General features: G+C 40.9%; 2 protein-coding genes across 6 annotated transcripts; both read right to left on the reverse strand.

Moving 5' to 3' along the window:
- Positions 1-414: 414 nt before the first annotated feature.
- Positions 415-8,781, reverse strand: LOC136439377 (N6-adenosine-methyltransferase subunit METTL3-like). The gene is made up of 19 exons (XM_066434783.1): positions 8,460-8,781; positions 7,399-7,604; positions 6,448-6,521; positions 6,265-6,331; positions 5,884-5,969; positions 5,677-5,755; positions 5,319-5,354; positions 4,836-4,889; positions 4,586-4,622; positions 4,368-4,450; positions 4,172-4,208; positions 3,871-3,926; positions 3,381-3,500; positions 2,980-3,167; positions 2,744-2,782; positions 2,444-2,552; positions 2,063-2,128; positions 1,731-1,843; positions 415-1,401 (listed from the first exon to the last, which is right to left on the reverse strand). The coding sequence occupies exons 1-19, from the start codon at positions 8,560-8,562 to the stop codon at positions 1,290-1,292; spliced, it is 1,665 nt and encodes a 554-aa protein (XP_066290880.1). The 5' UTR covers positions 8,563-8,781; the 3' UTR covers positions 415-1,289.
- Positions 8,782-10,086: 1,305 nt separating this feature from the next.
- Positions 10,087-27,180, reverse strand: LOC136439380 (nuclear factor of activated T-cells 5-like). Of its 5 annotated transcripts, none has more exons than XM_066434786.1 (13): positions 26,967-27,180; positions 25,713-25,832; positions 22,687-23,296; positions 21,991-22,267; positions 21,350-21,540; positions 20,252-20,424; positions 18,491-18,625; positions 18,177-18,232; positions 17,586-17,730; positions 13,454-13,525; positions 13,042-13,305; positions 11,872-12,009; positions 10,087-11,176 (listed from the first exon to the last, which is right to left on the reverse strand). In XM_066434786.1, the coding sequence occupies exons 1-13, from the start codon at positions 27,040-27,042 to the stop codon at positions 11,151-11,153; spliced, it is 2,283 nt and encodes a 760-aa protein (XP_066290883.1). In that variant the 5' UTR covers positions 27,043-27,180; the 3' UTR covers positions 10,087-11,150. The 5 variants fall into 5 exon arrangements, 4 of the variants coding, with proteins under 4 accessions (XP_066290883.1, XP_066290884.1, XP_066290885.1 ...); XM_066434787.1 differs by having other exon boundaries at positions 13,141-13,305; positions 26,967-27,179; XM_066434788.1 differs by lacking the exon at positions 11,872-12,009 and having other exon boundaries at positions 13,141-13,305.
- Positions 27,181-27,720: the final 540 nt, after the last annotated feature.

Here is a 27,720-nt window from a genome sequence, read left to right on the forward strand (position 1 = left end):
CATAACTCAAGAACCTCTGGATGGATTACGATGATATTTGGTATGTGGGTAGGTGTTGGGTAGACAATGGTCAGGGTCGATTTTAGGCCCCCTGGTAGATGACCTTGGTACTGCAACAGAATTTCCTTTTTTTTTCTATCTTTTGACTTGGACGTACTGGAGTCTTGATTCTTTGGAAGCAGATAGCTTGTTTAGCATGCAACTCATCTTTATTGCTTTTAGTGTAAATCATACTGCATTTCAGCCAATGAAAGCTGCTACTGTATGTTATACCATTTATGACCTTTTAGCATAGTGCATTGGGTTTGTGTGCTGGCTGGCCCGGGTTCGATCCCCGGGAGCCTGGAGACAGTTCTACTTGCCTTGTGCATTTCAATTTCAATCCTGTCAGTAATAAACACACTTTCATCTCAATTACATTTTACATCAGCCGTTTTTATTTCATATCAGTTAGTTTCCCTTCTTTCTGTTTCCTTTGTTTCTCTTTTTTCTAAAATATAAACAAAAATCCTTCTATATAACAAACATAGTAATCTCGTATTATGCCATTCTAAGTTTGTCCTAGACAATACACAAAACATACAATGGTATACATGTGCTATAGAGTGTACTACACAATCTTAGTTCAAAGGCAAAGTAGCATTGAGTCCAGTAGACAGACTTTTTTAGACAGCATCATACTGATGATTACTAAAAATTGAATGCAAAACAACAGTGTTTACTAGATGATTAGTACCAGGAAAAAATATTCCTCTTTACAACATTAAGATGAAATGCACATCGAATAATAAATGTGCACAGCTTCTCTAATTTCGGAAAGTTTTGCAGTCCTAAGCTACAGACTTACCACTGAATATGAAGTACTACATACTGTAACTGTTATGTTACATAGCTTTACAGTATGTAATCATCATTAGCATTTCAGTTCTTGTTAAAATGTATTGGAATACATTTCTATGTCGCTTGCTTAATCAAGAGGGTTTGTACATTTAGCAATGAGCTCGCTGAAATACAAATCTTAAGAAGTCTATCACATTATCCAGATTCTAAGTGATCTGGGGACTTTGTGGGAATAAATCCACTACATCTGTCACATGATTTTATGAACAAGACTCGAGTAACTGTGTAGTCATTTCCGACAAAGACTGGATTTGCAAATGAATTAAAATTAGATGAAAATATGGGTTAGTCCAGTTTTTGCAGGTGTTGGTCTTAAGTTTAATTATTCTTTCTATGCAGCCTTCTCACAATACAGATAAACTTCCATGCGAGTGGTCAATGACACTTATTTAGGAGGGTTTGAGGTAGCTTCTGTCACCATCAGGGTACCTCTGTCGGAATCGATCAACCATATCTGGTTCCACCAAGTGTACTCCGTCCAGCTGGTTACCAAGGGTTACCCTGGAAAACATAGAGGATGGTTAGTCATGCAGGTAAACAACACTTGTTACAGATTACATGTAGGTGACATCAGTAGCCTATTGGTTGGAGTCTTTGACTCTCAAAAGAAAAGAGGTCCCTGACAGGGAAGGATGTTGTGCCCTTGGAAAAAGTACTTGACTGCAGTAGCTTTTGAGAGGACATTTCTTAGATAGCATGCTAAATGGAGGCTTGTGTTGAAGGAAAGGCAAACTTCAAGCACTTCAACACATCAATAAGAGTAGGGGTCTGCATTGATGTGTGTTGGCCCAAAACAGGGCCCAGGGAACATAGGTAAAGTGGAGGCTAACCAGTTTGGCTGAACGTTGTGCATCCTGCCGAACAGTTCGATCTTCCTGCGACCAGGGGCTAGCCGCTCGATGATGCCGTACACTTCGTCAGGCTTGTGGCTGGTCTCACGTACCTATTTTCAACACAGGTACATTTATGTACAGGTACAGGTACATGTAAATTTACATAATGCTGAGTAAATTTCTACAGAATGAAAGCTTTTGTGCATTGTGCACTGATCATCTGTAGAGTGTAGCTTCAATTGCAAAATGAGTACATCACCTCAAGGTCTTGCCTGCAGCTTTACATTGAAACAATGTTAGAAATACATAAGGGGAGCTAGCTTCCTTACCTCAGCAACAATTACATCAGCATCCAGTCCTCTGTTGGTCCAGAATGGAGTACCTTTTGCCCCAACCTGCCATTGAAAAAAAAAAGGCCAGGTCCAAATTAGCACCAATGCTCACACAGTTTCAGCAATTTGGAAGTGAATGCTAGTCGGATTCAAATTGTCATGTTAGGGCGTGGTCACATTTCTTGTGAAAGGATAATGGCAGCAAATTGACGGCATTTGTGGATTTGTTTGGAGATGGAAGAGTTAGTTGTAGATCCTAAAACAGTTAGTCCTGTCATAGCCTTGCTGATAATTCTACAAAAAAATTGGAGGCCAAATAATGTGACTGCCCCTTCAGCCTTCAGTTATGAATCAGATTTTATTAGTGCTTGTACTCACCAGACAGTGCTCCTTGCCGTGGTTGAGCCAGTGCCCGGTGCGTCCTGTCCGGATGATCCGCTGCAGCTGGTTCGTCTTCACCCAAATCAGCTCGTCCACCCTCTCGTACCTGTGGTTGGGTAGATAGCAAGCCGTGTTTCTCAAACAGTAGGAGGTGTGTTCTGCACATAGCTTCATCAGGTTGGTAATTCATAGGGCTGCATCTCCATCATACAGCAAGGAGAAGTAGACTCCATTCTGTCCTTTACAAACATCTTATAACTGTAGAATCTCTATTAACCATGATGAATCAGTACTTACCCCCAAAGTTTGAGACACTCCCGTCCAAGTTCCATGGCCCTGTAGTTGAAATGTATGGCAAATCTGTCAGTGTCACTTATACCAAGGTAAAGGTGAACAATCTAGGTTCAAAAGGTTGACTTTATTTTACTTTTTGATTTCAATTATTCACTGCACAAATTCTGAACATATATTTTGGTGTGACAAGCACTTCAAGATACATCAATGAGTAAGTAGAAGTTATATTCCGATCTTACCTGCCTGTGACCCAAAGGAAGATGTAACCCTCGTCCTGAATGGCTGAAACATTCAGGTTCCTCATCTCATCATCTGTCATGGTGCCGTAGGGCAGGTCCATGTGGATGTCCCAGGGGGGGTCAGCCATCACCACCGAAAATTTTCCCAAAACCTCCATGTCGATGCGACGAATATCGCACTGGACCCACTGTTGTGATTGACCAAAACAAAGATATTATTCCATTTTGAAAATTGCAGATCGCATTACTCTGATAATACTCATCTTCTCACTCCTCATCTCATTTTTCTTATTCTTACTACTACTACTTATCAATCTCAAGTGACTTTCAAGCTTTTTCATTTGGCAGCCTTTTGGTAAAGATTAACAGAAAAAGAAAGCCCACACAATGATACCATTTACCTGTGACGGATAGAGAATATGTGATGAGGTCTTGGGCTTGACAGCCTTCGCTAGAGCAGCCTTTTGCTCCTGGTTCAGTTTGGCATCTCCCTCTGGAAACTCTATCTCATAGTGGACATACTGGAAGGTGAAATACACCATGTATACATTTAGTAACACACATCACTTTAAATTTGGAATTCGTTTTTACATTTATATGGCAACAGAACTTTTACACTTGCTGAGTGGCTTTCTCCTAGCTACATATTAACACATATTGCACAATGTTAATCAGGATCTCCAAGCCCTTTCATGTTCAATGACAAAGTGCTCAGTTCTAAGACTTTGTATGTTGATCGTTGTTCTGTAAATCTTTAAGTAAACTTCAAGACCAATGCACAAAACAGTTTAGAAAATGAAACATAATGTAACTTTACATAAGACTAGCTTTATTAAAAGTATGTACACTTAGAAGAGTTTCTTGTGGGTTAGAGCAGAAAGAAATAGTTACCTTGCATGTGTCCATGTGGAAACATGTATTGAGGAAGGAACAGTCTCCTAGAGATTCTGAAAACAAAATCAAAAGATCTTTCATGTAGATCAATTCTAAAAAAAAATGCTAAACTGGAAGATAGATACACACAAAACATTTATATAATCATATGTTGCATGACTCATAATAGCACCAGTGGTAGTAGTCCATGATTACACACACATGTACATGTTCTATTTGATGACAAATGCTTGCAAGCAAGAAAAGAAAGGGGCTATCACCTGGCTGAGCATACATATATAGATAACAGAAAACTTACCATCAGTGTGGTCCTTGATGATTTTCTTGAAATGAAGCTGTGGACATATAAGATAAGAAGACAAGAAATAGTCATAAACATGTACATCGTGGACAATTCTGCCATTCTTTTTATCACTTTTACTTTGTTTCCAGTTCAATACTAGCGACAGAAAAAGACATGTGAGCTGACCCCTCTTTTCTTAGTCCCCACCTACCCTGTTGCAGGCGTGGTTTGCCCTCCTCTCCTTTCTGCACTCCTCCTTTGTGCCGTGTGGACAGAACTCCTGTACCTGGGCACCTGCAACCAGCAACAACATCTGCTTATTCTAGAGTTCTTCAACTGTGCATAGCAAGTTGTGAGAAATGTCATTGTGAAAAGCAAATAATCCTTGACCAACAAGACAAGCAGTTCTGTGTAACGTTGATAACCCACCTCCTTGTGACTTAAACTTTTCTACCAAGGACTGCTCCTGAAGGATGGACAATATTCAATTTCAATTTATCTATTTCACAAGGAAGACATACATGTACATATATCGCCTACACTACAGGCAGTTTTCCATGTATCCTGGAGGAAGTCCCAAAATATACTTGATGAATAATGAAGGAAATTAATTCAAAATTAACTTACTCATATTTTTCTTCTTCAGAAAATAAATCACGAAACAAAAAAGGTTGCTTACCTTTGCAGTAGGTTTACTGAGAAGATCAAATATCTCTTCTCCCATCTCTTTTGTCTAAATGAGCAACAAATACAAACCAGTCAATGTTACAATTCTTACAAATACATGCTAAAAAATAACACTGGTATGGACCATGTAAAATCAACTGGATAACGGAAAATCATTAAACACCGCCACTCTGATTTATCATTCGTCAAAACGAAACACTTTTCAGACACTGGTGCAATGCGATGTCAAACCCATAAATTTACGTTTGAAGTTATGGGACCACCCGTTGAGTACGAGAAACTTTTATCTCTATCAATGTATATATTGCAATATTGTGACGATTATTTTGTCATGCCAGATTATGGGTGAACTGACATGCAAAGGCAGTCACTAACTAGAATGTCTAAACAATGGTCTAAAACATTTATATCTATCTATGTATGTATGTATGTATCTATGTAACATATGTATATTTACAAAAAGAAGAGTTCATACCTCTTGTTCCTTTATGGTTGGCATAGACAGGAGGCTCTGGAATGTACAGAAAACAAAAATGGTATCAGCTAATATTTCAAACTGCAATAATGATGTCCTAACAATGGTCAATTTACCTAGAATTGAGGTACAGTTCAAGTCAGTTTTTTTTATAAAGTATCTAACACACAACAACGTACACTTACACACAACAAAAAAGTTTGCTACTTTTGGGGAGCTCTTGAGATGTACTGTCTCTTCTTCAACTCAGTAAGTCAGATCTCGTCTTGGAGTCCTCTTGTCACGATACACTGATGACTTTCATGTGACAAGAGACAGTTTGACAAAGGTCAGTTCAAGTCAGTTGTTTGTAACTCACCTCAATACTGTCATCACCCAAGTCCTCCTTCTTCTTACTCACTGCTTTGGTCACACGCTCCTCTGGCGCAGGGGAATCTCTGTAAAGTTCAGGAGATTTTTTATTTCTATCAAAGAATTATATGACGTTGTTATGCAGATGATGTTATGTCAAGAACAGAAATACCATAATACTCATTACAATTAACATAAAATTGGGAACACTTACGTTTCTCTTTTTCTCTTCACACCAGCACCTGCCTTTTCTGAGACCTCAGCTCCTGACTGTAGCAGCTCATTGCACATGGCTTTCAGCTGTGGTGACAAATGGATAAACAAGCAGTCATGATACACAACAACATTTTAGAAATGAGATTGTCTACCATTAAACAGTTATGGTCTATGGAGTACATGAATTGCTTCATTGCTATCAATTGTTGGAAGAAAAGTGGGAAGGGAAAGTAAAAACGTACACCAGGGCTCTGTAACTGTCCCTGGTGGAGAATGACACAAGCTATGTGACACATTTGATCAAGTCACATGCCCATAAAGCTACATTTGTACACTGGATTGAAAATACATTTACATTTCAGTTACAAGAGCCTCTAACCTTGGAATGGTCCAGTTCTGTCACAACTATGCTTGGTGTCCCAGCATCTGTTACACTGCTCTTTATGCTGAAATTGGAGGAAATTGTAAGTCAAGTGCAAAAGTTATACTAAGTTACAAAGTACAAAGAAAATTAGTAAATGTATTTCAATCCACACAAAAATGTTGAAAGGGTTGGACATACATTATCAACTCCTGTGCTGCAAATTTCTGCAGTAGGCTCTCCACACATGCTTGTGAAACATCCTTCTCCAGATCCTATGGGATGAACCAGAGAAGAAAAAAATAACAGTCAAAACACATTCACACAACCGTTTAACTTAAAACAATCAGGGTGCGAAATACCTGGTTGCACGTTGCACAGTGCAACAAGATTTCGGTTGGTGCAAGTTAATTCCAAACCCAGGTAGCGCAGTGTGCAACGTTATATTTTGAGCCAAAGATTTCAATCGGAGCCCTGGAAGCTCACAAAAACACAGTGTCACTCTCATAAAATTCGGTAAATCTTCAATTGAAATAAAGAAATCAACACTTTTTCATTTTAAACCATCCAAAACCCTTCATAGATCGTGGAATTTGAGCTGAAAAAGACGAAAACACACTGCCCTCATCAGCTAAACAAGATGTTGTTAGGTCAATGGGAACACAATACTATCTAATATATATTTTGAAATGTTAGTAGTATTATATATATATATAATTATACGCTACATACGAGCTTGATTTGAAGAAATCGGTGAATGTTGCTGGAGCAACCTGAAATTTGGATGTGCAACCTAGCATTTGCCCTTGGTTGCAACATGGGCAACCTGGCTCAAAAAAGTATTTCGCACCCTGAACAATGCAGAAGTGAAGAAGGTTTATAAAACTATAAATCTCCTAACTTATACCATGGGCGATAGGCCTCAGAATTGTTGTTGAGCAAGGTGCCGAGCCACACAATAATGGGAACCCGCTGCAACTCATCCTGAGTTAATCCTCGCTGTGCTCGGAACTCGCTCGTCAGCTTCTGCAACTGCTTGGGCGATCCCCGAGTTCTTCACTGCGGGTCATGCTCAGAACTTCGGCATGAACCACAGCAGTTCAGCACGGGCGATTCAATGACAATCCCTCAGCCTACCGCCTATGATTATACCTTTGCCACCCTGCCCTGTAGAATGCTGGAATCTGTGGGTATGGTCATGTCCTGGTCATTCAGGCAGGCTAGCAGCTTTTTCTCCACATCAGGGTCGATGTTGGTGACATCCTCTGCCTTGGGGGTTGGCGCTGACGTCTGTGGGGTGGGGCTGCTGCTCCGGGAGCTGGGCTTGGAGTCACTACTAGACCCTGCCACCATGCCATCTAGTTAGACATACAGGCATAGCTTTACAATAGACATCCTAACTGTTTGTCGATGATTGCATTTTGCAAGGGAAAAAAAAGATTGCCAAAGACTCCAACATGATATCAACAACATCTGAATTTGGGAGAAGAAGTGGTTGGTGGCATGACAGTATCATCCCCAAAGTACCCGATAAACATGCCTCTATACAAACTGCTGGTATGAAGAAAATTGTTGATAGTATAACTTGATACCTTTATGAGCCCTGTAATGTGTACTAGTGGCAAAGGCTGGCTTTAGAGATCGAGCTAGCTGACATAACTCTTAAAGATGGAGGGGGGGGGGGGACCCTATCAACTGATCTTGATCTTGATCTTGATCTTGATTTGTTTCTAGACAACACCCCTCTTGTTGGGGTAAAGCGTCTAGGGGAGTGCGCTGCGCTTATTGTCCTCTGAGGTGCTGGAGCACTGCCTCCTTAAACTTGGGAGGATCAGTTGTCTCCGTGACCTCTTGTGGAAGTAAATTCCACTCCCTCACAGTACGAGGGTAGTAAGAATATCTGTAACAATCTTTGTGGAAAGATATACTCTTATATGAATTTTGGTTTGAGTGTCGCGATTGGCGCGGTGCAGGTGACAGATGACCTTCGACCGGTAGGGCTATCTTATGGTGTCTAGCCTTTTGCAGAACTGTAACTTATCATGACATCAGTACTTTTACAACCACTACTATTCGTTGCAATCCCACGGTACACCCACTATGTCACTAATAACAAGTAAAGTATAGCTGATACGTGCCTGCAGAAAAACGTCCATTTATGTCAAATTCTATGTGTTCTCTTTCCTAAAAACAAAAGTATTCTCTCCACTCACCTATGTCTAGGCCGAGTCCCTGTCGCCTGCGGCGCTGTAGCCGCTCTCTGAGACTCTCCTGGCTCTTCCTGTGAGCTTGGATACTGCTCCATGTGTCTGACATGTCGACTGAAGGCAAACACGCGGGCGAGAATCAGTTTCTTGGGGCAAAAATGAACAAAAACGACCGTACCTTTCGTTCCGATGATTCACATGCTAGCCGCCATTTTGGTTTGGATTGTACCACTCAAGAGTTGGGGGTGTATTGCGGTTCGAGCAACGTTTCTAACTTTTGCCTAACTCATCGATGACTTTCAAAGTTCGTCTTCTCAATCTGTCTCTTTAGTGCCTGTATATGGACAGCTATATATGTTTCATTCCCGTTTCAGACAATCTTTTGGATAGTGGGGTTGGCACCACCTTGCCAAAAAAGATTAATAAAGCAAGGCACAGACCTCCAGAAAAAGGATGATTTGCAGAAAATGAACCTATTTTAAACATGTGTAAATATTCAAGTTTTGTACCTTCCCCCAAGTAAAGCCACACCAGTAACTTGTAACCCAATATTTCTTCCACAGAAATGCAAAATTTTGTCATTTTTCATATCTGGTCACTTTCTCTCCAGTTCCTGTCATCTGTAATATTACTTTCATCAATCTATTAAGGGCACTGAACCTTAATCGTACACATTTGAGCAAATACAGTGCAGAATCATGAGTCAACAAGCGGCCTTGTGAGTATTTCAGTAACTGTTGGGTGCATTGTGCGTAGCGCTTCCCCGGTCATCACTGCATATGTATCCGTCTTCCGATTATTGAGCTGTGGCCAGAAAACAAGGCTTGAAAAGTGTCACTGATGAAGTCCCTTGGGGATTATGTTCCAAACGGAATATTAATCCGACACAATACATGCGAAGTTATTTATCCTTAATTTTGCTCTTTACAATTAAAGCTGTTTGTCAACCAATAGCCAGTTACACTGAGGTAAAATAGACACCGTGAAACAGTCGAAACAATTGTCAACTGCCGTGAACTAGTCATCAACCATCGTCCTAAAAATGTTATGACTGATCTCCCTCCCACGACATGCCCTACGTGATTAAAACATGTCAAATTTTCCTGACCTTGACACTACATGTTCTCTTCAGGATCTTACCATTGCACATTTTTATGTTGCCTACATTACTGTATTTTAGAACCAATCAAAAGATTTTGCAAATCAGCGCTAGGTCTTTACTTACAGGGGAGTACTGATGTCGGATTAAGGTTTAGTGCCGTGTTATCTAACAATAGAATAGATAAGTTTCAATTCCCAGTGCAGGATGGAAGAAATTTTAGGAAGCACTTTCTCATATGTTGTTACCTTCTTTTCTGAATAGGAATTTCCGATTGCTATCCTATTCCTTGTTTCAGTGCAGTGCTATCTGTGATGCTTACTTTCTCATAGTTCCTGTCCAATGGTTACCGCATGTATTTTAGTTTTTCTCTAGGAACAAATCCTAACACCCAATGCAGTATGTAGTCCATAACCAGGGACTTCTTGGTGAGGAAGTATACCTTTCATTCATGCTAGACGTGTATCTATGGTCTCATACCACTGTTCCATTTTTGAATGGATAGAATTGAAAATACACAAGTACCAAGAAAGATTATTTCAAATCAAACAATCTTTATTATTGCTTCCAGAAACTACACTCTGTTCAGAATACATAGAATCCAAGGATGCTGTTTGTGTTGTTATTCTATGTTCTTCAAGGTTAAATACAGACCTACAGGCACTTTCACCTGATCTACAGGGTAACTACCAAGGGCTTACATCAAAACTGGTGCACTTTTCTTCTGAGAATATATTTCTTCAATACTGGCCAACAGTGAATCTTCTGTACATGTTCTTCCTTATTTTTCAGTGTGTTGCTAATGACAAGGAAAATGATGTAAGCCCTGGTATATGGGTAACAAACTTCTTAAGAAAAAGTTGTAACAGGTACAAAATGAAGCATGCAGTTTTACGTGAAAACACCGGATTAATCATGGACAGCGATTCTATATTTCATTTCACAAAAACTGAAGACATGAACTTGGTTATCCTTAAGATAAAGTTGATTTCTGTCAACAGTTTCTCACTCCACAATTCACATTGCACTCTCAGTAGTGTGTCAAGTACACTTTGGGACATCCATGACCAGAAGAACATACAGAGGACAAAAACCATAGTATACAAAATAAAGTCTGGCTTTCTGTTTAATATACATCAGTCTCCACACTATGGAGATCTTTTACTTGTAGTAGTGCTTCTCTATTTACAATAAATACATCAAAATCTTCAAATCCACCACAAAAATAGACCACTGTCACAACAACTGACACGGCATCCATCATACATCTATGTACAAAGGGGGGTTTGTCTACTGCTACTTTTGTAGCATGACTATGGCATCAATAGTATTTACATGGAGGGTTACTTGGTAGTTTTTAGAACATCTAGTCCTAGCAAACCAATTAAATGAAGGCTAGTATTTTCAATACTTCATAAGTCATATGAACCAACACGAGAATAATATTTTGATATACATCAGATGAATTTAAGGATATAGACCATCTGTTTATGTACAACAATGAAACTGAAGCCATGATAGCAAATGAGTGCTACTAAAGGTGCTTTCTTCTGAGCTGGCTACTGATGTGCTCCAGTCTTCTCCAGACACCTCTGCCACTAATTCTTCATTAGAACTTCAGTCACTGTGGAAGGAATAAAAAAGGAACATCACATACCATGGCAGCCAAATGAAAATCTATCAACTATATGATGTGCAGATATTGGCACAAGTTTATCTGCCATTAGAAGTAACTAAAAGGTGCAGACCTATAAAATGTACAACTTCGTAGCCACATGAGACAAACATTTTGAAGTTGTGATGGCGATACAACAAACTTGCTAAACTATGCCAAGGTCAAGTGAAAACATGGCAGATAAAATTCTCTGTAGAATCAAATCAAATTATCGGACTTCTACTTCCCAACAGCACAAGGACAGAAATATCTGACGGTGATCTGGTAGTAAGAGCATCTTAAATTGAACTGAATTTCCCTTTTCCTGTGCCTACTAAAGCTAAACCAAGAATGGACAGCACTCATGGGTAGAGCAATTGTTAGTGACACACACAGAGAAGACATACAATTACAAGGACTTACACTACTACTGTGTCTGGTGCGTAATTACTTCTACATGTACTAGCCACAACACTACATAACATGGAATTAACACTCGTCTGAACCTATTTGCTAATCACATGTGGTATGGTCTAAGATATTGAAGTACAAGTCTTCTATGTAGTTCAGGGCTGCAACACTTGGTGATGGAGCGCAATTGTCATACAAAGTACCATGGTGAGTATAAACGTAACACGCTAAAGACAAGGAACACATTTTTGTACCATCTTCTATTGTGTATCCAGGCTGTATGGACTGAGACAACGCGGCGTCATCTACTGTTTGTAACGCAGAGATGATGTCGTGGAGTCTGGTCTCCTCGTCCTGGGGTTGTTGCTGCTGTTGAGGCTCCACTATAGGGGCTGGAAGGAGAAGCAAGTAGTGAGTAAACCGCACCTGGCAGCCAGGGCTTGTCAGCAGCAGTACAAGGGTTACCTCTGGCAGACATGTACCCACAAAGCATGTAATAACTACTGCACTTGAATGGCTGCAGTCTAAACTGTCTTAAGCAGGGATGCCCCCAGTTGGTAAGGCGAGCGCACACAAACTTTGGTTGCCAACAAGCTTAAAATCGGTTGCCTTTCTTTTCGCATTTGCAACATCTCTTTTGGACTGCAGTAAAATGCTTTAAACAATGTCCTCACTCTGAAAATTTTTAACAAGTAACCTGGGAGCATCCCATTGCTAGAATTACATTAGGATTCAGTTCGGGTTTTGAGAAATTTTTGCCTGTAAAGAAGCAAAATATGGTCATTATGAATATACCTTGCCCAATGCATTTTAGTCGATAATTTGCTTACAATGTTACAGATACTTTGCAGGTGGTGATAAACAAATCAATAGATGATGTTAAAAGGCCCCCCTATTCAACTGTGACCCTGAAACTTAACAAAAGCTTATTAAACTGGACAATGTCTTGTTACAATTACTCAACTGAAAAAGTTTTGATTAAAAGGGAAGAAATCGTTGATTAGAGTCATGAGAACTACTAGAACAAAAATTTGTAGATGTCAATGGAGTCTTGCTAATTAAAAATTCAAACAAAGGTTGTAATATTTGCAGACCAGAGCTTTTATCTCATCTATAACATACACAAACGATGGAGGAAAGTTGGCTGTATCTCAGTCTGAGTTACTAAAAACATACGAGTTAGTGGGAAAGAAAACTAGGTCAGATATCAAGTATGCCTAATTACCACATAAGACTACATGATACTACTTGTCACGTGTAAGCTGTAGCACTCCATCAACTCATAACCTTTAGGAGTAAAAAACTGCGATATCAGTTACAACTCTTACTATTCTACTATCCTGATACCCCGCCACTCTTTTCGATGTATGTTGAGCTACATGTATACAACGCCCTTGTCTTGTGTATGTCGTGGGCAAACTCACCTAGAGAAAAGGCACAATGCCACTGCCAGTTTTCTGCTGTTCTATCTGCTGTGGAGGCAGGCATCAGGCTTGAATTACGGTAGTCACGAGAGAACTCACCCAGATCAAAGAGACCCTGTGCACTCTGCTGGGTTGTCTCCTCTGCGTTGGCTGGGGGCAGCAGCATGGTCATGTCCTCTTGGCTCAGCCCGGGATGGGTCACAACGCTGCCAATCGGAGCCACGGGTGTGTTGGAAGGCTCACGAACAGCCTGCTCAGCCATAGCTGTGATGCGGATACAAAGTTTATGAGATCTCAAAACTTATACATTGCTGTCATGCTAGTGGACAACTTATATGTTAACTTTTACAAAGATTTTGGACTTTTGAAAATTGAACATGACCAAAGTAGAGAAAAGAACCAGTTTGCTTACCTCGGAGCTGTTGCTCAAAAGAGCAGGACTCAGGCTGCTGAAGGCCTGTCTCAGTTTTGAGCGGCAGAACAACTGTGGAGAGGTGGGAAAGCACATATTAGGCAGTGGTCGACAACTGTGTGCCTGTGTGGAGTGTGTTTAGTGAATGCCTGCGCAGCCCTCTACCACCAGCCCACCTCTGCATGGGCATTACATAACCTCACGTTAGCCCTACATCTGGGTCAAACGTATGGCTCACATGCAACATACAGGTATGCAGTATCGCTCTATCCTGTTTTTTCTTTTGTTCTCATTGTTCTTGCACAACTCAAAAGGACTTGCTCTTGTGGAAACGTAAAACAAGGCATTCCCAGAACAGCAGTCCTCATGCTTGTGGAAAATTATAGAAAAATCAAAAGGGTTCCTAATCATATATATAAAATACACCAAAAATGGAAACCGCCTCATGCAAGCAGTAATGGGCCACGACGGAAGACTACATAAACTCTTGTGTCAGTGTGGAAACATGCAGAATTGCTCCCCCACGAACGCGCCGATCGTAACTCCCACAGCAAGCTGGAAAACAAAGGGTGAGGTGCAACCTGGTGCAAAGTAAATGGGGGCAGCAGCATTCCGTTCCCTGAAATGTAAGTGTGGTGAGGTGCAGGGAACCTTGTTTGACGAACTGTAAGGAGAGAAACAAACTAACTATCACGGATTTCCCTCCCATCCATGAAGTTCCCCCCTTATAACCAAAAACCCATCATATCTTTTGCACACAACGGCCCACATGAAATTTTCTACGACAGTGTTAGTGCGGCAAGCAGGATGAGGTATCTGAAAATGTCCTTACAGTTCATTAAACAAGATTTCAAGTGCATGTTAAAACAACACTCCTGCATCTACTATCAGTACTGGAAAAAAGTAAAGGTCTACATGGAATTTTGGACTTGCATTTCATCTCAATCTTTTCCCTTGCATACTTGAACAATCATTTGTACTTTTTTTTTTTTGCAAGGCAGTTTTTTTTTCTTGTTGTTCTGAGGACCAGACCTTAAAAGAAACTAGTGCCTTACATCATAGCCAAAGGGAAGTCAAATCAAAATCAAACCAGAATCATTCCAGAGGAAAGGAATTACCTCAAAATGAAGCAAACTAAACGTATTGTCTATCCCACACTGATCCTCACTACAGTGTGAAATCTTTCCCAGGTGATACAACAAGTCGAGCAAGTGTCACTGTTTCCCAAAGAGCTGCCATTACAATAGAACTTCTTGCTTGACCTAGCTGAAAGAGAAACAGAGGGCTGCTGCGCTGCTAGGTTCCCCATACACACGGTCATCGTCTTCTTGCGTCAACACAGCCCCTTCGACCTACAAAACAGCACCCAATGGCGGCGGGAAGTGACACTTGCCCACAGAATCAGCCTGGAAAGGATTTCCCCGTGCCTCCATTGTATAAGTCTACTGGCGTGGGTCACATGACCATAGCTAGACCTGGCTAACCTTATCGGGGGACTACGCCTTCAAACACGAAGGCAAAAATATGTTCCTCGCTCGCTAAGCTGACACGACATGTATGTACATAACAGCAATACAAGGAAGGCACAGGTACTGTAGTGACTCAATAAGGAAAAAATGAAACACTAACTGTTCACCCGCTTTTACGTGTTTACCGACACACGAGGGTTAACAGGAACGTTTCCCCTGTTAACGTGTCTACGAACGTCTGAGTGACATGAGACCTCGTTGGTAGTCTATGGAGAAAGGGAACAGGTGGTGAACTGAACCCACCCCACACATGCAAAAAAACCCTGGGCCCCGCCATTTCCCTCCCTTGAGTCCCCTGGGTTAGACTTAGAACAAGCCAAAAGGCATGGGACAGAACAATGAACATGTGGGGCCCCAATGGCATGGCACTGGAGCAGTTTTTTTCTTTGTCCACTCACGAGGTAAAAGAAAGCACTCCATTTACGAAAAGCCACATGATTTCTGGGTAAGCTGTGTCTTTTTGAAGAACTGTTTGGAGTATTTCGTCTGGCAGATGCATGTCAAATCAGCAAAGTAAAAACGCCCAAATCTGAAAATTTTACTAAATCATTATGTAATGATGTCTTCCCATTTTATATTTTCTGCCCTGGTACTTTTCATATTGATAGTATTTTGTAAGATTGGAATTTCTTGTTGTAGCTGCTTCCCAAGCAGACAGAAGGTTTGCCAGTATCAAATCCAATGCTGGTGCCAGAAAGGTAAAAAGGAAACTGCAATCTCGACCATTGTTCGTGACCCCACTACGTGCTTGTAGGTTAGGTTTGCAAAACAAATTTCTCCGCATGCCATGCCATGAACACTGGAAACAACATGGTCACAAGAGAGGTGAACATGCAAGTCTGGTTGCAGCTCGGTTCAGCTGCTTTTTAGTTTCTATTTATTTCATTATCTTTACTCAATGTAAGTTTTTTTTAAAATTCAGATAGAAAATAACGCCGTCATATTTTGATAGATCTGGAAAAAATATATTCATCCCGCAAGTTCACCTTCCTTAGAACATGCAACAATGTTGGGCAGGTATGTTAAAACATGCATGCCCATATCAACAATAAAAGATACGTACGAATGGATTCCACCACAAGTGAGGCAAACAGTGATGAATAATATTTCATCATCAGAACAATTTTTTTCTTTTCTTATTGGTATAAACAGTTCTGAATAGATTGTGTCAATGACATCTTGAGTAAGTGCTTGGAAGAGTCCATTCATTCGTGTTGCAGGACAAATGACATGAAATGCATTCTGTTTAGGTGTCTTCTACTAGAGGGGGATACATCAGATTTCTACCACTAACTCATCATGAATGATTTCTCCAGGTTTTGTTGGGTATCCAATGGATTCTTTTTACAGAGACATCTCTGCCCAACAAGGCTGGGAATTGATGATAATCAGTCATTAATTTGGCACAAGTTACAGGAAAGAAAAGTTTCCCGTAACTTTCCCCCCTGGTCACCCACAAGTGGTTGGTATTTCCAGTTCCGAGGCTTCTTGTCCCTTCCCCTTTATCTATAACATCCCTACAAATAGTGTGAGGAAATGGGACAAACAAAACTGCATTTATGCAGCCAGGTACAAAAAAAATTAATCATCGGAAAACAGTACAAGACGGGCCACGCCAATTTGATTTCCTGTTCTTCAGGGTTGGCATATTTTATAATCAAATTTCAATTTTATTCTTCCAACTTGATACTTAGTTGCACAGAGAGTGAAGCATACGTGGAATGCAGAAAGTTCCCTCACCAAATTTGCAAGTTCAGTTTATGCAGAAACCTCAACTAGGCACTTTCAGAAACATCTTTGAAGGAGAATATGCATTAAGTTTCCAGACTTTTATGAATGACGTGTACAGGGCTACCCTGTTGTCAGCAGACCAATTTCATGGAGCTGATATATAAATATCTTGTTCAGCAAGAAGTTATGAAAGAAAAAAAGAAACATATTATCCATTTGTAAACTACCTGATGAACAAGTGATCAAACTGGTGCCGCCCTTTTCAAAGCCTTTCCAGAAATGGAATACCAGGGACCAGAGGGTTGGTTCATCCCCAAAATGTAGAAGACACCTCAATGTTGTGGAAACCCTCCACCGCCAGCTCCTTCATAACTGTCCCCAAGGCATCCCACAGTCAAGATACCAACGGAGATTCCTCAAACTAACGGATCTCCTTCATATGCAACAATTTAGATGCTAGAATCATGCTTCTATCATTTAGCAAATACTCTATCACAACCAAAGCGTTTGGAGAAAAAAAAGAAAAAGGGTTTGCTCAAGACTCATCTGTTTCTGAAATGTCACAACAGTAACAAGTGTCTGGTCAGAACCGGCATGAAAACGAGAGCTTTGAGGCAAGAGGTCCAAAAGGTAGAATATAAAATACAAAATCGAAGGAACACAGGAATTAATGGTAACTGCGTTAATGACATAATTAGTGAACAAATAGTGATCAGTTTGGGAGATGAGTCTTGAGCCACTGGTGTCATTTCTCTGGAACATGCCAATCTCTTTCAATCTTAACCAAGACACCAGCGAACAGAGCATGTATCTTGTCTGTGGGAGGGCACAAGGGAAGACGAAAACCTGCGTAGACATGGAAATGTAGTTACCAGGTGGCTTCACGGTCGGCAGGGGCATATAGCTGAAAGTGTGGGGCTCGCTGGTCTTGCCACCAGCACACACCACAACCTGAACAGCCATTGCCTCTTTCACATCCTCCGTTTGGTACGGGGGAACTGTACAGATCAGATGCGTCTGGAAGAGAGACAGAGAAGGACAACATGTTTATTTACTGCTTGGGCCGTAGACTAACATACAGCAATGGAACAGGGATCTATCTGGTGATTCTGTTTGTTTGAACTGAGAAAGACACTGGGAGTTTGGAAAATCTAAGCAACTTTCCTAATGTAGCTTTACATGTTAATAAACAGAACATACTTCTCCAAACATTGTGATTCTGTTACAACTTTCATGGAGATTGAATTTATTTTCCAAACTCTGTGTCTTTTCAAATTGAACAAGACGTGTGTTACATATGGATTCCACCATCTGGATCAAATGTTTTTCCAGATTTCAAGCCACATTACTCTAATGGGTAAGGGAAGTGCAATGTCCTTTTGCTACAGCAGGACAGCCCACAAATGGATTTTCACATTATCACACTAGCAGGAAATTGAACTGTATTGATTTTTTCTGCTCACCTGGTGGAAATATTCCTTGTCAATGCCTGCCTCTGCCTCCCAAATCAACTGGCAATCTAAATAGGGGAGAAAGACCCTCATTAACTTAATGCACAAAGCACAAGCAACTTTTAAACTTTGGATGTGACAAAAATCTTTATCAATCCTCTGCAAAACTTCTTTATGTGAGAGTGGTTCAAGATACTGTACTACAACTGTAACAGGCCTTAGTTAGACCAAGAGGAAAAATTCCAGCATTCCATTTACAAAATTCCACAATATTCTCTGATATCCCCATAATCACAGTACTTTTGAAGCATGATGTATGTAAGTACCTTCAGAGATCTCCTGAAACTTGACCTGCGTCCCCTTGATGAAGTTCTTCCCGATGATGAACATTTCTTCCCCACCTGCGACAGTGCAGGAGGACAGGCTCTTCTTCAGGATTTCTGGCTGACCAGTGGGCTGAGCTGTTCAAGACACAAAAAATGTCATCAGCACCAGTTAAATACCAAACACGACAACAAAAAGTCAGAACGTTACAACTGCTATTAAGTTCTAAGTACATACTAAGACACTACTTTTGTTTGTCGTTCTAAAAGCAATAACAGAGGATAAAGATAAAAAAGAATGTACTAATGTTAAAAAAATGTACTAGCATATTTGGCACACCATTATGACAGAGGACTGGAGCATATGCTAAACTTTTCTGGTGACAGGCATTGTGCTTGGAATGTGGAAGAAAGTAACTATACATGAAATACATGCATGTCACACAGTGGTGGAAAACATAAATCACTGTGTAACAAAAAAAGAAAACACTGGTTAAGCTACAAACCTAAAGAGACAAGTGTTTTAGAAAGATAAAGGTTCCACACTGAAGATTAAAAAAACACCACAAAATTTGGACAATAGTGAAGTGCAGAACATATTCTATTAGACTTCATAACATTTGAGAAAGCCAATAATTAGCATTTTGACTTAAGTGCTAAAAATGAGTGCAAAAAGTCTTTCACTGACAAACACAGTTTTATACTAGGCTTAACTTATGATCAACTCATCAAGGAAACCAAGAAAAAATGCCTTACATGTATAAAACAAATTGACACAAAAACAATGCTAACAAATGATATAAAAAACATGAGTAACACTATAAATCAACCAGCTGAAAAACACAGCAAATTGAAAGCCATTGTTAATGTTGAATGTTGCATTGTCTTTAACAAATCAACAATAGTGCAATAATCAAGTACTGTACTTTGTAACATTCTTTTTAGAAATTTCTCCTTCTCACTTATGAAGGGACTGGATTTATTCCTATAACATAACAGTTTTGAAAAGCTGTTCAGGTTTCATGAATAATTTTGGTACAGGTTTCAATCACATGCCTGCTATTATCACCCTATTGCACCATCAGTGGCATTTCTTTTAAACTTCTAATGGTTCAAAGTCGTTCAGATCATCCCAAGGTTACAGAAAATATGTGGAGGGCACAAGTGGTGCCAGCAGAAGCAGAGAAACAGGTGGCAGACAGATAAATCCTGGGACAAAATTACAGCCTTGCCTGCAGGGCAGCTGGGGCATGACCATATATGGTAAGGCACTTGTGTACTTAGATCTGGCAGAGTGGAGAACATGTTTAAACAGCAGAGGGGCCCTAAGGGGGGTAGGATAGTGGAGCTGAACACTGTGAGAGAGGGTTTGACCATCCTCTCATGCACATTTACTTTGAACAATGTTGCTTTTACCATTGAGGGCTAGGAATAAAGATACCACTTGTAAATGGCTGCCTATTTTCTTGGTACATATTTATATATGCCACACAGATGCTGCTAAAAGAGTTACACAATGATCAAGCAGTTGAAATCCTTTGTGGATTACTGCTAAGTATTCCTTATCTTGTGGTATGTCGGTTGTCACATGAATACTAGGCTACATCAGCAATGCTACCGGAGCTGCCTGCCTGACGTGAATGTGGAGGGCAACATGATGCATCGCAAATAGCAGCGGGACATTTCAACTCTAAAGGCCACCCATGAAAGGTCAAAGCATGTTAGGACCTTGCTCTAAGCGGTCAGCGATCACGAGATACTCACTGCAAATAATGGGGGTGGAGTGACACTGCAGGGTCAGCAGGGATCCGTCTTCGCGGGGAATGTGGACGCGGAACACCAGCCGACAACGGGTACTTCTTCTCTTGGAGCGCGCCAGCCCGATCCTGGCCTCCACGTCCGCATTTCTGAGCTTCAGGATTCCCACGCAATCCAGGCTGTTTTGGAGAGAGAAAGAAAACAAGTTGTTTACTGAATAGTCACTATTTTATTCAAAAACATGGACTTGAATAAAATAGCACAAGCAACAAATTGAATGTTCAAACAATGTCTCTATAGCAAATGGCCATATACTGAATATCTGTACATGTAATACCAATAAATGTACTTAGCAAAACAAGACAATACAAAGTTGGTTACTTATCCGATCATTTTTTAAGGATAGCATCATATGTTTAATCCATCTTTCTGCTTGCTCAAAACAAGTCTTCTTTTGGATGTTGCTGATAATAGCTGTTAACATTTGTAGAATGTCTCATGCCTATATGGTGGGATAGAGCTTCCGCCTTTCATGCAGCAATGCATCAACTGGGTATGTTGTTGCCATTTCCTGAATTCACAAAATGCTTATGACGTATAACATCAAATAGCAAAGTGCTCAAATATATAGTTAATCCTTCTTTGTCTAGCCTGAGTACCAACCTCCGTAGTGACCGCTGGCTCAAAAGAATTCGCTTGCTAACCACGGAGTCTGACCCTGCGCGTATCCGTAACGGCTGTTAGTCAGATATTCGTTCCGATTTTGAACGAGCTCGCTGATTGGCCCCATTCGTCTAAGCTCCCCCCATGCCACACTGTTCTTCGTAACGGGTAGGTTCTAAGAACTGTTGCCATGGCGATTCTATCAAAACTGGACCCGAACAGGGCAATAGAGACACCTTGGAACGAAAAATGGCACCGAACGCAGCTCGAATTCCCCTCATTACGTGATAATGAGACAGCCGTTACGGATACGCGCAGGGTCAGACTCCGTGGTTAGCAAGCGAATTCTTTTGAGCCAGCGGTCACTACGGAGGTTGGTACTCAGGCTATCTTTGTCAGCCATGAGGCCTGTGCCAATGTGGTATTAAGTGTTTCAGTCACCTCTGTGTCATGTTGTTTGTTGGATCCAATGGCACTTCAATGACTGTGGTCCCTTCGATGTCCCTCTCTGTGCAGGGGGTGGTGTTACGGCCAGTCACCTTGCAGGCCTGGTAGAAACCGTGGGGCTTGATCTTCCCAGTGTCTGTTCCAACAAACACTTGAAGAGTGGCTGACTTGTTGCAGCCCTCCAGCTGTGGAAGGTATACAGACTTAAGTTCAGACCTACAACTAAGGGTTTCAACTAGCAATGCCATTGACAAGGCGGCAGTAAGCCATTCACGAAGGCCACAATGGCATTGACTAAACCATCCACTAACTATACAAAACCTTACTATATATAATTACCTTTTCCATTCATATCAGTGTCAAATAACAATAGCTTTTCAGACACACCCTCAAGGCAGGAACGTCTAAAGTTACACAGTAGCTTGTGTCAAGACCTACACATACAATAGACATGCTGTTCTAGTTGCTTTGAAAATTGGGTCGATTTCGTTACAGATACTTCAAGGCATCTATATTGCAGTAGGCAGTTCCTTAAAGATGTGTACACACAAATCAAATGCTTGGTTGCTCCCATCTCTCCCATTCCCCTTTTTTTTTGTTACAAACAGCCCCGGGTGAGTTAACAAGCCACCTACCTTCACAGTGGGAAAGCCATGGCCAGATTCGTCCTTGACCGACCCTCGGCTGCCTTCAGTCATGTAGCGAGCCCTGTGGTGGACCTCGGGCTGCTTCAGGATCTTCAGCTGCACGCTGCCGTGCTTGCTGGTCAAGTTTGGCATATTGAGGCCCGGTTCTTTGGCCTGTCTTCTGTTGGGGACTGGGCAGGAGTTGACGTGAGCGAGCTCTACGACTTGGCATGGCATGGTAGATGATGGCACCAATGTAAGCAGGGTTGGTGGGGCAGACAGTGCACTGTAGAGGAACAGGAGTGATAATGAAGAAGGGTTAGTGTCTGTGCAGCAGATCAGGTCTCAGTCTTGTCATGTTACAGCGAACACATGATGTACAGTACAGGATACAAAAAGCTGTTCACTTTGCATTTTGAAAAACACTGGAAATTTGAAGAAATTATCTGAATCTGAGTAACTTGATGCTATTTTTCAACATTAAGAGCAAAGTTCAACATGTTAACCAAAAGAATATTCTTCCCCCTTCCCTTTTTTTTGGCATTTCTCAAATCTTGCCAAACCTTTGTAGGTTAATTAGATATTACAAATTTCCAGTGTCTTTCAAAACAGAAAGCAAACAGTTCTAAAATAACCATATTTCCTTCACAGATACAGGGATTTATCTAATCTACCTACAAGACTCCAACAACTACAGGTATGTACCTCTGCATGTCTGCTGGCACCCCCTGGTGTGAGTCTCTCCCCTTGATGCTGACAATGTCAGCGCCGAACTTCTTGAACTCAAACTGCGGCTGACAGCTGCTGCCATCAGCATCAAACAGTCGCTCCATGTTGATCTTCTCCTTCGGGCTGGAGGGACTCTGCTTGGCAGAGACTTTGCGGGACTTCCGCTGACCGTTGGCGGTGAGGGAACGTGCCACTCCACCACTGCTACCGTTGCTCGAAGATGAATCGTCGTCTTCCATCCACCCTGAGCTGTCGTCGCCGCCGCGAAGATTCATCTTCCTGGTGCTTACCAGCAAGCTGCTGGACGTGGTCATCTCGCCGGGCGACATCAGGTTGCTGGAGTCCGACACGCTGACCAGCGGTGACCCACCCGGGCTGGACAATGGCGACAACTGCTGCCGCTGCCGTGTTGCCAACTCACTTTGCCCCAAGGGGGAGAGAGAGGATGGGCTTAGGACACCACTTACCATGGTATTACTTACCCCTTGCATTGACGTACTAATGCTTAGAGCTGATTCATACGTAGGGGTACTGGTAGAAGTGGTTGTGGTGATGCTGGGCGGCCCCATGCTCAGGTTCAGGGGATCTGAATCGTACAACAAGAGCCATGCATGAATGTAAGACCTCAGGACACCTCGGCAGTGGGCCTTCACGGGCTTAACAATAACGTTAACGTATTGCTGTGGAGAGGGGGTTAGACTTCCAACAGAACTGCTGGTATACATGTTCACATACGGACCATCAACTGCGGTGGAGTTTTAGTTTGCTAAAACTGCAGTCAATTTTAAATGTAGACACAGTGGATTATGTTTTAAGAAGATAGCTCTAAGGTAATCACCATCTCCAAGATCCCCTGCACCTTACACTATACCCACCAAACCTGGCATTCAATATCTTAATCACTTTAGATATCCTTTCCTATATTACAAAAACTAGGGTTACTTGTATAATGCCTAGAAATTACATATGTACCATGCAACTTTGGTCATAAACAATACATGAACATCACGGATAAACAAGGCAACGACATGAAACATGTTATACTACAGTCAATGCCTTCTCATATCTCTAACATAAGAAATACTAGCATTGAACAAACCAACCTACATTTGAGGTGTCTGAACGAAGCAGCTCGAATGAGTTCACAACATACCACTTGCCCAAGGGCTAGGGGTAAAAGTGCGAGTTTAAACATTTGCAACAACACAGATGTCCACTCAACACATCCATGCACACAAGACAGATGTTTTGTAATTGAAAAGTTTGATTGGCCTAATGTTGATGTAGCTGAACAAAATGATTGCAGTAAGAGGATTTAGTATGAAAATAAAATAATTTCAATTACAAAGCAAAAGCTTTGCTGTTGTTATGACTTGAGTTTCAATGAAGGCAGCTTCTTTAAGCGAAATCAAAAAGTACAGCCATTTGCACAAAATGGTCACATACCCACATCAGTCATACGAGTAACTGCTGGCCGATCGACCAAACCTTTGCCTTAGGCAGACTTCTTTGTAAAACTTCACTTTCCCTTCTGCAAAGACTCCAGCAGGGTGCCTATGTCCAAAGCTAGCCTGGAATCATTTGGTTTGATGTTAAGTCGAAATCAAGTTCACACCATACAAAAATGTCTGGTAAAGACTTTGGAAGGAGAATTAACATCAATGATGCTTCCAGGCTAGCTTAAAGCTGAAGTCAAAAGTTAAATGGAAAAGTTCATTTTACAAGAATAAATTTGCAAACCCAATTTGTCTAGTCACAAAAGCCTGTTCAAATTCAGTCATTTCTTCAAAGAACCCGGGAAAAATAGTAAGTTTTGGCTATCTATCATTCCGAATCAGTAATTTAATTCTTGCCAAAGGAATCAAATGTTCAATTTTAAATGATGTATCTTTTTTTTTTCTGCAAGTTTTTGCAAGTACCTTTGCCGTAATTTCACCCATTTGCTGAACACCCCCAAATCCTGGTGATGGGAATTGCAAGACATATTATTGTTAATAACAGAAAATAAAACAGCGACATCTCACGTGTCAGGGAAAATCACTCTTTACTTCCATTCTGTAGTTTTCTCTCACCACAATTAATTTTTTATTTTCTTCACGGGCTGTACAACAGTAACTGTCACATTTTGTGAGGAAGTCTGTGTTTCGGATACAGTACATTGGCTTTTTCACTATGTCAGCACCTTCACAATTTTGTACATTTCTGCACTTTCCACTGAACAACTCTTTACAACGTTTTGTACATACAAGTCAGCTTTTGCTTGAGTTACAAGTGAGTTGGCCATTTACAAGCAGTCATGGGGTAGTGAACCGACAGTACAATGCTTGGTGAAAAAAATTTCAATGCCTAGTGCATGAAACAAAAACTCAGCCTTACATGTTGGGTGCTTTACTGTACACAAAGTTTGCCGCTTTCCGTACAATCATACATTCTCAGCAATATCATACTTTGTACGATATTAACATGACTCTGCCAATGAAAAACCTTCCAACATATACAGAATACATTCAACAGGGCACGAAATACTCACCTGCAACCTGCTATTTGCCCACAAATGTGATTGCACATACAAAAGGGTAGGAATCTGTATTCCTGCTTGGAAATCATGGCTGTACAATACTTATGCTTGGTTCCATAAAAAAAACAAATATAATCTAGTATTGTGAGCAATTTCAACAACTTGCAGGTACAATTCTACACACCTACAACTTCGCTGGTGCTAGAAAAAAGTATTTCGTACCCTGGTCCAAGTTCATACTGCCCATCACAAACCATTTCATTTCTGAAATTCATGTTGCTTTTCCAACTTTTCATTACAGAGGTGATAAATTGCATGACAGAGCTTCTGCATTTGATTACAACAAGAAAAAGTAATTTTGGTCAAAATAACGTACAATAGAAAAGACTTAATAAAAAAAGGGAAGGGATGCGATAAGCAGTTGAACTTGAGTAAAAGACTGGCATGAATTCAAAGTCTGACACAAACAAAGTCATTTTCGTACCAGATAGGCCCAGCAAGTCGGACCCTTTCAAGGGATGTTCAGTAGGGCTAAGGGGGTGCCTTGCAGGCTGACCACCGTTCATCAAGCGAAGTTCTTTGGGTAACAGCTCGAGAAAGGGATCTGGAAAAAATTCATAAGATACATTCAATTTCCACATCAGTAAATACAGAATTACATGGTTCCTCAGCTATGTTTCAGATTAAAATAATACAAAACTGCATATACAATTTGCTAAAATCTATACATATTAGGATTAAGATAAGGTCAACTCACATCTGTATACATTTTTAATTTTGCAACCTAACTATCAAAAAAATATTGTAATACTAGCTTTTGCAAAAATTATGCATAACATGGATATTTTTTGTCCCTGACCATGAAAAGAGTTACCAAGCATGAATGATAAAAATAGCCTTATCCAATATCAACACAGAAAAACAAAACACCAAAATAAACAAGTACTCAAAACAATATTGTCTTACATTCACTTCACATATTGCCAACGTAAACTATGGAGAAAAAAATGGACACACTGAAATGATTAACAAAGGGTGTCTACTACAGTTTCTTTCCGTCAAATCCGCAAACAACTGTCTCATAATGAATTCACAGTGAATGTAATACAAAACCCGTCGAACTTGACAAAAGAAGGTCTACCTATAGCCCTCGGGCTTGAGCACTGCCTTAGTAACATGACTTTTTATTGACGTCAATGAAATAGGAGCCTGTATAAACAAATTCGATCACGCTTTCAGCAGACCGACCGACAGACCAGACACAAGTCCGGCCTTGTTAACGCCCACTGTTCCCGGTTAGACCAACCTCCTTGGTTAGACAATACGGCTCGTACAAGTTTAAACTCAAGATACATTTGACAGCAAATAAGGAGCTTTTAATCCATGAAATTACATTCTTTTCAAGAAACGCCCATTTCACTTCCCCGTCTGAGGCCAGCGGCGCAGATCGCGCATGATGATAGCTAATTTGCATAACATCAGACCGTGGCGGTTTCTCACACAAGGAAACGGCAAAAATCGACTAAAATACCAAAATGTGCCGGTAAGCATGACAATTTTTGGTCATGAATACGTACACAAGCAGTTAGGATGCTTAAACTGACCAAACTAGCGGCATAAAAGGCGCGAAAAGCCGTTAATGGGTGTTTTCAGGCGTGCAGACATGCCAGACAACAGAAAAATGCCACGCGCCATGGCCTAGTCCGTGGCGGCGGCGGTTGCTTTCCTCAATACGCACCTTTGCCGTACAAGCTTTCGGGGGAATTCAGCTCAACCTCTTCGTACAAGAAGGAGTCTTCGCACCCAGAAGGCATTATAAACACTAAAAATATTCTTTCTTGCTTGTTCCTTGGTAAATTTCTGGACTGCTTATCAGATTCCGCGGATCAAAGTTGGCGTGACCTTCCGCTAGAAAATATTTCCTTCTACTGAAGAGGAAGGAGCGCGCAGCCGCATTTCACCCTGCTGTATGCAAATTACATCATACAAGGTAGTTGATTCGAAGACGTCATAAAACGTCATTAGCTAATTATCGTATTTATAGATGCTAACCAATCAGAGGTAAGCTACTTATCATAATTTATGCGTCATCGCTTAAAATAGAAACCAGATCTCGTTGAACTCAGCCTCACGTGACAGGGGGATCCCCTAAATTTCCATACTTTGGCAACAACCTGACACAGTCATGGAAAATTTTTGTACTTGTGGCAGTACATTTCAAATAAATAATCAAAAGGTGCATTCACATGAAGCTATCGCCTTCCATTTCCTCGTTTGTGGTTGAAATTTCGAAAGATCACGCCTGTCCATGAAACGAGAGATTGCGAGATCTGGTCCCGAAGTTGTACGATGTTGGACGATGATACGAGATGCAAGTTCGTGAATTTCCGGAGATTCACTGAAGCTGTGGCTAGGGGGGCAAAAAAGCCATCCCCCTTTGATAAGCTTAAACTTGACGACAGGTAGGTTAGGAGTGTTTAAGTGCCCACTGT

The sequence above is a fragment of the Branchiostoma lanceolatum genome, chromosome 7, assembly GCF_035083965.1.
Source record: "Branchiostoma lanceolatum isolate klBraLanc5 chromosome 7, klBraLanc5.hap2, whole genome shotgun sequence".
Lineage (NCBI taxonomy): Eukaryota > Metazoa > Chordata > Leptocardii > Amphioxiformes > Branchiostomatidae > Branchiostoma > Branchiostoma lanceolatum.

Coding starts and splice junctions, on each gene's coding strand:
- LOC136439380 (XM_066434786.1), bottom strand. CDS start 27,042: ATGCCTTCTGGGTGCGAAGACTCCTTCTTGTACGAAGAGGTTGAGCTG. Junction 20,425..21,349: donor ACAAACAACATGACACAGAG/GTGACTGAAACA, acceptor TCTCCAAAACAG/CCTGGATTGCGTGGGAATCC. Junction 12,010..13,041: donor GCATTGTGCCTTTTCTCTAG/GTGAGTTTGCCC, acceptor TTCTCCTTCCAG/CCCCTATAGTGGAGCCTCAA.
- LOC136439377 (XM_066434783.1), bottom strand. CDS start 8,562: ATGTCAGACACATGGAGCAGTATCCAAGCTCACAGGAAGAGCCAGGAG. Junction 2,129..2,443: donor ACGGCAAGGAGCACTGTCTG/GTGAGTACAAGC, acceptor TTTCAATGGCAG/GTTGGGGCAAAAGGTACTCC. Junction 1,844..2,062: donor CTGATGTAATTGTTGCTGAG/GTAAGGAAGCTA, acceptor TGTTGAAAATAG/GTACGTGAGACCAGCCACAA.